At 43.1% G+C, this 11302-nt stretch overlaps 1 protein-coding gene across 2 annotated transcripts in view; it reads right to left on the bottom strand.

Annotated features, from left to right (window-relative positions):
* The window catches only part of AP4S1 (adaptor related protein complex 4 sigma 1 subunit), a 46166-nt gene that overhangs the window by 14674 nt on the left and 20190 nt on the right, over window positions 1-11302 (bottom strand). The window contains exons 2-4 of one of the 2 annotated variants that reach the window (XM_008073014.2): window positions 6747-6953; window positions 3878-3964; window positions 2008-2076 (exon numbers count right to left, since the gene is read on the bottom strand). In XM_008073014.2, coding sequence (XP_008071205.1) covers window positions 2008-2076; window positions 3878-3964; window positions 6747-6884 — 294 coding nt within the window. In that variant the 5' untranslated portion in view covers window positions 6885-6953. Of the gene's footprint in view, window positions 1-2007; window positions 2077-3877; window positions 3965-6746; window positions 6954-11302 lie in introns of those variants that run through there. The other variant, XM_021706445.1, reaches the window with a different exon arrangement.

Consider the following 11302-nt stretch of genomic DNA (forward strand, 5'->3'; position numbering starts at 1 on the left):
AGCGGCCCCTGCACTCCAGTTTGGGTGACAGTGAGACTCCAACTCAAAAAAAAAAAAAAAAAAGTCAAAGGAGGAGAAAAAAGTAAACAAAATTAAGTTCAAATATGAAAGAACTTTAGGTTTGTCAAATGCCACACTGAAAAACACCCTTCTACTTTCTCAATGGCCAACAGCCTCTTTTGAAGCTAGTTGGATTGACTTTTTGTTCTAAAAATGTGATGCTAGGCTGGGTGCAATGGCTCATGCCTGTAATCCCAACTGCTTTGGGAGGCTGAGGCAGAAGGATTGCTTGAGTCCAGGAGTTCAAGACCAGTCCAGGCAACATAGCGATATCCCCTGTCTCTACCAAAAAAAAAAAAAAAAAAAAATTAGCCAGGTGTGAAAGTGCATGCCTATAGTCTCAACTACTTGGGAGGCTGAGGCAGGAGGATGACTTGAGCCTAGGAGTCTGAGGCTGCAGCGAGCCAAAATTGCACCACTGCACTCAAGCCCAGGTAACAGAGCGAGACCCTGTCTCTTAAAAAAAAAGTGATGTTTCTCTCAGCTGACAGCATGAGACTGATCTCCAAATTTAAGATTTGGAAATTCTCTAAGATTTAAAATTGCCACCAAAAGAATGTGTAAAACTAACAAACCTAAAAATAAATCTTAGATGACAAGGCATTCTCTGTGAGAGGGACAGAGCCTATCTTCTTTCTCCTCTTCCTCTTCCTCTTGCTGTGGTGTAATCCTAAACCCAGTCATCCCTTAGTATGGTCCAAGTCCTGCATAATCACCTGGCTTAAATTCTAACCGTGGCTTCTGTGGTTCATGTGGTCACTGACTCTCTCCCTAAAATTACAGCTATAATGCAGCAACGTGCTATTTATTCTCAGTTACTGAATGTAATAATAATAATTTGAAAAGCCTTAGCAATGATAGCATTTGTACCCACTCTTTATTCTCCCAGGTTTAAAACATTGTTATTTGGGGAAATTATATTCTTCTCGGTGGGTGTCTCCTGAAAGTGGCTAATCGTGGCCAGCTCTGAATCACAGATCCTGCCTTGCACCCAGGCTGTCTTTTTTTTTGGGGGGGGAGTTAGAGTGTCACTCTGTTGCCCAGACTGGAGTGCAGTGGCATGTTCATGACCACTGCAGCCTTGACCTGCTGGGCTCAGGCGATCTCCTTCTGCCTCAGCCTTCCAAGTGGCTGGAACCACATGTGTGTGCCACCATGCCCGGCTAATTTTTTGATTTATTTATTGTAGAGATGCGGTCTCACCAAATTGTCCAGGCTGGTCTCGAACCTGTGGGCTCAGGCAATCCCCTCAACTTGGCCTCCCAAAGTGCTGGGACTACAGGCTTGAGCCACCATGCCTGGACAATCTGTCCATCTTAACAAGAGAGTAGTCGACATGAGAAATAAGCGCTAGAGCTATGCTGTCCAAAATGGTAGCCAACAGCCTCCTGTGGCTGTCCAAATTAAAATTCATAAAATTAAGCAAAATTAAAATTTCATTTTCTCAGTTACATCAGTCACATTTCAAGTACTCAAGAGCCACATGCGGCTAGTGCTTATCATATTAAATGATACAGGTATACAACATTTCTTTTGTTGTTGTTGTTGTTTTTGAGTTGGAGTCTCACTCTGTCGCCCAGACGGGAGTGCAGTGGCCGCTCCCGGCCACCGCAGCCTCGGCCTGCTGGGCTCCGGCGATCCTTCCGCCTCAGCCTTCTGAGTAGCCGGAACTACAGGCATGCGCTACCAAGCCCGGCTGATTTTTGATTTATTGTAGAGATGAGGTCTCGTCAAGTTGCCCAGACGGGTCTCAAACCCGCGGGCTCAGGCAATCCACTCACCTGAGCCTCCCAAAGGCACGGGATTACAGGCTGAGCCACCGAGCCTGGCCAACTTTTACTTATTAAAGCTCTGTGTTAACACATGTTCTTGATATAGATCCAAAGAGACTCAATTTCTGGGAAACTGGATTGAGGAAGAAAACCATTTTTTAGCCATTATACTTACCACTCGGCTGAAGTACTCATCTAAAACTTCCACAAAGTTATGGATGAATTCATAAATAGCCATCTCATTCTGAAATAGAGAAAGAAGGGTGCAATTTATTTTAGTGTGGCCCAGTCACTGCCTGGTTTTAGAGCATGTGGCTTAGTGAATAGGTAATGTGAGCAAAGTAGCTTCCCACGGACACATACTCAGAACAGTTCTATTACTCACTTACTTAAAAGATGTTTCCCAATGGGGAAAATGCAGAAAACATTAACCTCTATCATATATATATATATATATATATATATATATATTTTTTTTTTTATTTTTTTTTTTTTTTTTTGAGTTGGAGTCTCACTCGGTCGCCCAGACTGGAGTGCAGTGGCCGCTCCCGGCCACCGCAGCCTTGACCTGCTGGGCTCCGGCAATCCTCCCGCTTCAGCCTTCCAAGTAGCCAGAATTACAGGCGCGCACTACCACGCCCGGCTGATTTTTTTATGCATTGTAGAGATGAGGTCTTGCTGCCCAGGCGGGTCTCGAACCAGCGGGCTCAGGCAATCCACTCACCTCAGCCTCCCAAAGGCACGGGGCTATCATATTTTTTAAGCCTATGATGAGTCTGGCTGTATTGAAACCTTAGAGTCCAGTGTTTAGAGTCCTGGGATCTACTCCCTGACTCCGTCACCCACTGGCTGAAGCAATTTTTTAGGTTCTTCATGTCATCATTTTTCCATTTGTGAAGATGGCAAGGCTACTTCAAAGTTTGAGTCATGGATAATAAACAATCAACTGAGATCTGAAAGTATTTTGGATCTGAAACATCCTTTCAGAGTTGCCATGGCAATATGTGCTGCTGACCTGGAGCTGTCATTTCTTTTTTTTTGGAGTCGGAGTCTGTCATCCAGGCTGGAGTGCAGTGACACTCTCACAGCCACCGAGCCTCGACCTGCTGGGCTCAGGCAATCCTTCCGCCTCAGCCTTCCAAGTAGCCAGAACTACTGGTGTGTGCTACCATGTCCGGCTTATTTTTTGATTTATTGTAGAGACGAGGTCTCAACAAGTTGCCCAGGCCTCTCTTGAACCCCTGATCTCAAGCAATCCTTTTGCCTTGGCCTCCCAAAGTGCTGGGATTACAGGCTTGAGCCACCGCACCCAGCCTATGCTGTAATTTCTGAAGAGGTGAACTAAATCTGAGGCGATCTCATCACAGCATTATGATATTTATCTATTTTATTTAAAAATAATTTTTGTTTGTTTGTTTTTCTCCCAGCCCCCTCCCCTTCCTGCTCTAAAAAAATAATTTTTTTTTAAGAGACAGGGTCTCACTCTGTTACGCAGGTGCATAATCATAGGTCACTCTAGCCTCGACTTCCTGGGCTCAAGCAATCCTCCTGCCCATCAGACAAGTAGCTGGGACTATAGGCGCATACTACCACGTCCAGCTAATTTTTTACTTTTTTGGCTGTTGTTGTTGAGACACAGACTATGTTGCCTAGGCTGGACACGATAATATTTATGGTTTTCTCTGGCTTTGATATGGCAGCCCATGTTTAATACCAAAATCCACTGGCCTCTATACTTGTCTGAATTGTTCCACTGCACAACAGAATAAGGGTAGGGTGCTGGTATTGCTTAGGACAGAGGATGTTTTCTGTGGTTTGGGGCTTTTCCACTTGGCAAGCTGCTCATCTAATCTAAGCAACATCCTAGGTATTTCTCTTCTACACAGTCTGTTCTTCAGTCTTGATAAAAATCAAGAGCTTTCAAAAAAGTCGTAATAATTCTTGGGGAGGCAAGTAGAAAGAAAACGTCAATTTAAGGAGGAATAAAGGTCAAACTGTAATTCCTAATTTTCTTGTGTTTTCCACAGATCCTTCTATCATCTTACCTCAGTGTCATCAACTCCAACCACAATGAAGAGTGCTGCATACTGCCGATATATCAGCTTAAAATCCTTATATTCAATGAAAGAGCACTAGATGAAACACAGTAAGACATTAATTCTTGTGGTTGACAGAGATTTCCTCAAAATGGCATGCATAAATACTAGGTTCTGATTTGAGTATTGCCAACACACTCCTAGAGATATGGAACCTTAAAATGTTTCACACAAAGCATCGTGGGCCCTTTCACAACTTTCAGGGGACTCCTTGGAAGTACCTCTTGTGGGAATTGGAGAAGCCTTGGGAAAACGTCTCAGTGCTCCAGGGGTTCCCACTTCTTAATCCTTTGCTTGGCTCTGTGTGGAACTTGGCAGGCAAAGATAATGAATAACCAGCATTTTAAAGTGCCTCCAATGTGAAAATAAGCAAACACGAGAAAGATTTTTCTTCTTCCCACCTCCACATGGCTTTTTGGGAAGCAATTAGATATTTTCAGTTTTGTACTATTGAATAGTCATTGAGGAGCCAAATACAAAGAGCATACAAAAAAACTGGATGCTTTTTTTCCTAGACCCATGGAAAGAATCAATGTAGATTCTTTTTTTTTCTTTTTCTTTTTTTTTTTTTTGACTCAGAGTCTCACTCTGTCGCCCAGGCTGGAGTACAGTGGCACACTCACAGCCACTGCACCTCAACCTGCTGGGCTCAGGTGATCCTTCCGCCTCAGCCTACCAAGTACCTGGAACTACAAGTGTGCACCACCATGCCCGGCTAATTTTTTGATTTATTGTTGAGATGAGGTCTCACCAAGTTCCCCAGGCTGGTCTCGAATCCATGAACTCAGGCGATCCTCTCACCTCGACCTCCCAAGGTACTGGGATTATAGGCATGAGCTACCGTGCCTGGCCCATGTAGATCCTTTTTAAAATTATTTAAAGATGGCCTTTATGTGGCAGATGTTAGAGAAAAATCTCCCATTGTAAACATTGCTTCACATGAATTAATAACGAGCTTACCACCGCTGACATGTGGATAAAACAACTCCCTTCTCATTCATCCCTCTCTTAAAGCCATTGTCCAAAGAGTTATGGGAGGGCTGAGTAGATGGGAAGGGGACAGCAGGGTAAAGGCACAGTGTTACTCTTCCTTTGGACTGTAGGGTATGGTTGACCAAATGCGATTGAGCATGAACTTTATGGCTTTTTGTACTGGAATCTGTTGCTCTTGGGTGTCCGGATGCAGCTGGGAATGAAGCTGCAAGTTTTGATCATGGAAATTCCTCTATGGGAAAGCCATTTGACAATCTACAAAAAGGAGAGATTTGAGGCTTTTATTTAAAACCAGGATAAAGGTAATGAGTACAGAACCGTTCTGTAGCTTTTGGCTCACCGTAGAGCCAGTGTGACTTCAGCTCAGCTGGATCTTTCAAGGACACGCAACCTATTGGAAGGAACTGAGGAACATCTTTTCAAAGCCTCTCAGGAGTTTCTGACATTAAAAAGAAGGATCAAAGCACCTTTGTGGATAAAAACTAAGCTGATATTATGCTACTTTGGTGCCTGATTATGCCAAAAGCCAGTGGGTTCCTTTTAAATCTAAAATAATTTAGAATGCGTCAAAAATATCTAACAGTATATCCATGTCAAGCTTATTTTTCAAGCTTATATTTCAAAGGATAGCCTGTAAGTGAAAACGATGTTTGAAGTTCTGGAGTGCCTGCACCCTGTGGAAAGATCCAAACAGAAATGTTTCTAATGGTGTGCTTACCTTTACTTAAAGTATGTGGCTATTAACACAGCCCTTTAACAGTTTCTGTTTTTGTCTAACAACATAAAGCAGTGTGTGCCAAGGCAGGCCAAAGTGGTAACTCAAAGAGGAACTCTGAGATGTTCCAACTGGAAAATCAATTTAGAAGCCAAGGGAGACATATTTGCAACATGTTACATCTGAGCACTGATGTAGCTTAATATTTTATGACTTAGCAGTGGTGCCCACATCTACAGTGAACTGGAGACCTGACGAAATTAATGGCAAGTTAAACAAGCTTTCTGATTTTGCCTCAATTGTTGAGTGATTTCCAGTGGATTTGATATTTAGGCCTTGGATTAAGTAATTCTCTCATTAAAGTTACTTGTAAAAATAGACTCAGTGTAAAAATTCCTATTTATTATTATTTTAATGATTTTACTTAACCTCCATTTTGGCAGAACAAAGAGGTTTGTGGTTTCACATGAATTTTTAATTTCCATTTCCTCTATCTACATAATAAGACAACTTCATATCATTTGTTTTGCTTTTAAATCACTAGTCTCAGCGGGGTTCGGTGGCTCAGCCTGTAATCCCGCACTTTGGGAAGCTGAGGTGAGTGGATTGCCTGAGTCTGCGGGTTCGAGACCCACCTGGGCAACTTGGCGAGACCCCATCTCTACAATAAATCAAAAAATCAGTCGGGCATGGTAGCGCATGTTTGTAATTCCAGCTACACGGAAGGCTGAGGTGGAAAGATCGCCGGACCCCAGCAGGTCAAGGCTGCAGTGGCCGGGAGCGGCCACTGCACTCCGTCTGGGCGACAGAGTGAGACTCCAACTCAAAAAAAAAGAGGAGTAAATGTACTTGCCACTTCCATGATGTATTGAGACAAATACGCTGATCTACATAATAACCCAAGGCTTTTCCTGGTTTTCCTTGTTTTTATTTTTCTTAAAGAGATGTCAAGAGAGCTACTCTTCCTTCAGTCTTCATTTCATAGCATTCCTTATTTTCCCTAAATGCTGCTGAAGGAATATAGTTCAAAGAAAACAGTGGCCCTTAAGACTCAATAACAACAGATCTGCCAAGGCTGAGTTAAATGCAGAGATGGTATCAGAAACTTGCCTGTTCACTGGATCGAGAGAGGCAGCTCTTTATGACTTCTGTTTCCAGAAGTGTACGCTTACTAATATCCACATGTTCATAGTACTTAGAAAGTCGAGTCTGCCCTTGCTTATTCACCATGAGGAAAAACTTTATCATTTTTCCGCTGGCCAGTATTTTTCCAAATATAGGTAAAAAATTATGGCAAGGGATGGCTGTCACTGGAATCTGGAAGATAAAAGGACAACAGAAAGGCAAGATCAAATTTCTCAGAGAATCATAAGAAATCTGTTCTATAGACGTACAGCAAGTAAAGCAATAGTAAATATCACTTGATAACATTGGTCTTCACTCCTATGAGCTAGATGAGATTTTAATAAATAAAAATCAAACATCAAATTTCATTATTTATCCTCCAAAACAACTTTCAGCATCTACAGTGCTTCTGCTCATAGTTATTCAATTTATTCACCAGTTTGGCTGGGTACCAACCATGCATCAAGCACCAGAAGAACGTGGAGATAAGAAGTACGGATTTCTGATCTTCTGACTTTTGTACCTAGCAAAGGTGATAGGTAAACAAATTGCCATACAAGGTGATGAGTTCTAACTGGGACAGGTATACTTCCACGGGTGCACCAAAGAAAAGAACAAATAACGTCATAAGAGAGCAAAGAATGGCTTCCCAGAGAAGGGGCATTGATGCTAGGTCTGGAAGAATGATCAGAGGGAAGATTCTGAGGCAGAGAAAACAGGGATAGAAAAGCTCTAGCAAGTTCACTGTGGTTGCAGTTCAGGGTGCAGGAAATTAAGGCGTTCACATATGATAAACTTGGCTTTAGAAATCATGCTAAGGAATTTGAACTTCATTTTATGGGCAATAAGACAAGATTTATAGTAAACCTTTCCTTCCTCGGTGCTGGAAACAGAAATAGTAATATCTCCTATTCATCAAATTCCTCAAACAAGGCCCTATAACAAGCCTTATAAGGTCCTACACTAGGCAATTCTCACATATTATTTAATTATCACAATTATTTGAGGCAGATACTTCTGTCATTCTTATTTTAAGGTCAAATAGATTGAAGTTTAAGATTTTTTTTTTTTTTTTTTTTGAGACAGGTTCTCACTCTGTCTCCCAGGCTAGAGTATAGTGACGGGATCATGGTTCATTGCGGCCTCAATCTCCTGGGCTCAGAGGATCCTCCTGCTGCAGCCTCCTGAGTAGCTGGGATTATAATTGTGCACTACTATGCCTTGCTAATTTTGTTTATTTTTGTAGAGACAGGGGTCTCACTATGTTGCCCAGGCTGGTTTCAAACTCCTGGCCTCAAGTGATTCTCCTACCTTGGCCTCACAAAGTGCTAGGATTATAAAGCGTAAGCCACCCTGCCCAGCCCCTAGTGAATTCTTGCTATGTGCTATCAGGCAATTGAGTTGATTTCATGAACTTTAGTATCCTTATCTGTAATATAAGTGCATTAAACTAGAATATAGACCCCTCTGAGTATACAAAGAAAGCAAGTGAAACTTTTCCAGAAAAATGCAAAAGAGTTCCGTATTTCAAAGTCATAAAGCAACTTCAGGGCATCCACAGACTTCCCTGACATCTATGCATGGTCCATGTTGAGAACTGTAAGCAAGATAATTCCTAAGATCCTTTCAAAATAAACAGACCTCCAGAAATTTTAGCTTCCCAGTCACTTTTTTTTTTTTTTTTGAGTTGGAATCTCACTCTGTCGCCCAGACTGGAGAGCAGTGGCTGCTCGCGGCCACCGCAGCCTCAACCTGCTGGGCTCTGGCGATCCTTCCACCTCAGCCTTCCAAGAAGCCGAAATTACAGGCATGCGCTACCATGCCCGGCTGATTTGTTTTGATTTATTGTAGAGATGAGGTCTCGCTGCCCAGGCAGGTCTTGAACCCGCGGGCTCAGGCAATCCACTCACCTCAGCCTCCCAAAGGTGTGGGATTACAGGCTGAGCCACCGAGCCCGGCTTCTTTCCAGTCACTTTATCACTACTTGGTACACACAAGACATACTATATTGGTATTTAGAATAAATGAATGAGGCTAGGCACAGTGGCTCACACCTGTAATTCCAGCACTTTGGGAGCCCGAGGCAGAAGGACTGCTTGAGCCAGGAGTTCAAGACTGGCCTGGGCAACATAGCAAGAACATATCTCTTAAAATAAATAAATAAATAAATGAATAAATAAATAAAATGAATGAAATGGTGTGGAATGAATGTGGCATATAAATCAATCTGAATCCTTTTTTACAAACCTGATTTTAAAATATACTTACTACTTGTTCACAAATATTAACTGCCACTCTTACCAGTTACAATTATAGGGATCAGTCTCCCAACTTGCTGCCTAGGAGACTGAAACAAGGAGATCATTACAGGTTAGTTTATTACAGGTAAGCATTTGCAGTTATCTTTTTTTTTTTTTTGAGTAGGAGTCTCACTCCATCACCTCGGCTGGAGTGCAAGCACGTTCACGGCCACCCCAGCGTCAACATGCTGGGCTCTGGCGATCCTTCCACCTCAGCCTACCAAGTAGCTGGAACTACAGGCGCGAGCTACCACGTCCAGCTAATTTTTTGATTTATTGTAGAAAGGAGGTCTCACCACGTTGCCCAGGCTGGTCTTGAACCCACAGGCTCAGGCAATCCTCTCACCTCAGCCTCCCAAAGTGCTGGGATTACAGGCTTGAGCCACCACACCTAGTCATTTGCAGTTATCTTAGCAACAGTGAATTGGAAGGTGTCTGCTAAGAGTCAGTTTGCCAAAGACCCAGCTGTTAGACACCAAGCAGAGACTGACTTACAGGGTTTGATCTACTCCACAGCCTCTTTGAATACAAAACCTTAATCATGTGTTTGATAAAGCGTCCATGCCTATTCAAGAGTAGAGCAAAGATGCTCCTTTATTCGTGTGTCATGAGTTGACACAAAAATAAAGGACATTCATATGTCTCGTGAAATAAGCAGACTGTGTGGAAGGACTGGACCTCTGGTGAATGAATGATTCTGGAACTCGTCAGAATACCAGCAAAGTAGACAGGTGGGACACACTGATACAGGGTCCCACTGTATGCTGGGCTAAGCAGCTAAATCAAGTTGGAGACCAAGAATTTTTCTTTGGGGATTTTGTCTGCTTGAGGACATATGAGAACATGTTGCTTAAAAGCTTGGACTTGAGTAAGACAGACCTGACTCAAGTCTTGGCTTTGCCACATACCTGCCATGTGACTCTAACTGAACCCCAGTTGGATGGCTGCCTCTGAGGGGTGAGAGATAGGGTAACATACAAACAGTGCTTAGCAAAGTGTCTGGTTTACAATAAATGTTCGTTCACATCTGAACTTTATTACAGTGTTCCCTCAGTATGCGAGTGATTGGTTCCGGGACTGCCCCTCATATGACCCAAGTTCCGCAGTGGACCCTGTGGAACCATATACATTAAAGGTTGGCCCTCCATGTCCTGGGGTTTCACATCCCAAGAATACGGTATTTTCCATCCATGTTTGGTTGAAAAAAGCTGTGTATAAGCAGATCTGCTGAGTTCAAACCCGTGTTGTTGGAGGGTCAACTGTATTATTTCCTTGCTGCCACTAGAAACAACATTATGGGATAATACTTGGATCAAGTTCTGTATTGTTATTTGTTGTCCTCCCAGCTCATCTCTCATTTCCTAAGCCCTACTAGACAGGTGGTTATCTCACAACATTTCCAAACACCAAGATATAAAGAGCCAGACCCAGTGTGGCCAAGCCTGGGGTTGCTGTGTTCATTCACTGTGCAGAACAGGATGTTATCTAGACCAGCTTTCAGCTGGGGATACAACAGCTGTGCCATGGGGGGAGGCCTGTGGTCATTCACTTCCTCTTCCAGGAAGATAAACTCACAGCTGTGGGTGGGATTGCAACATACTCTGTGGTGTTTAATCATTTGGTATTAAGTGCTGCTTTTATTCTCCTTACAAGTTATTGCCAGTAAATTATGCCAGGTGACTGGAAAGTTGAGATTACCATCCTTTCTTTTACTCCCGTTCAACAAAGATATTTTATTATTTATTGATTTATTTACTTATTTTGAGTTGGAGTTTCACTCTGTCGCCCATGCTGGAGTGTGGTAGCACACTCATGGCTACTGCAGCCTTGATCTGCTGGGCTCAGGCAATTCTTTCATCTCAGCTTTCCTAGTAGCTGGAACACAGGCGCATGCTACCACCCCTGGCTGATTTTTTGATTTATTGTAGACCCAGGCTGGTCTTGAATCCTCGGACTCAGGCAATCCTCTTGCCTCAACCTCCCAAAGTGCTGGGATTACAGGCTTAAGCCACCGCGCCCAGCCTCAGCAAGGTTATTTTACAATCATATTCATGATAATTAGCAATTACAATCTTTTTTTTTTTTTGAGTTGGAGTCTCACTCTGTCGCCCAGATTGGAGTGCAGTGGCCGCTCCCGGCCACCGCAGCCTCGACCTGCTGGGCTCCGGCGAGCCTTCCGAGGAGCCGGAATTACAGGCATGCGCTACCACGCCCGGCTGATTTTTTGATTTATTGTAGAGA

The sequence above is a fragment of the Carlito syrichta genome, unplaced genomic scaffold, assembly GCF_000164805.1.
Source record: "Carlito syrichta isolate Samal-C Ts95f unplaced genomic scaffold, Tarsius_syrichta-2.0.1 Scaffold315592, whole genome shotgun sequence".
NCBI lineage: Eukaryota > Metazoa > Chordata > Mammalia > Primates > Tarsiidae > Carlito > Carlito syrichta.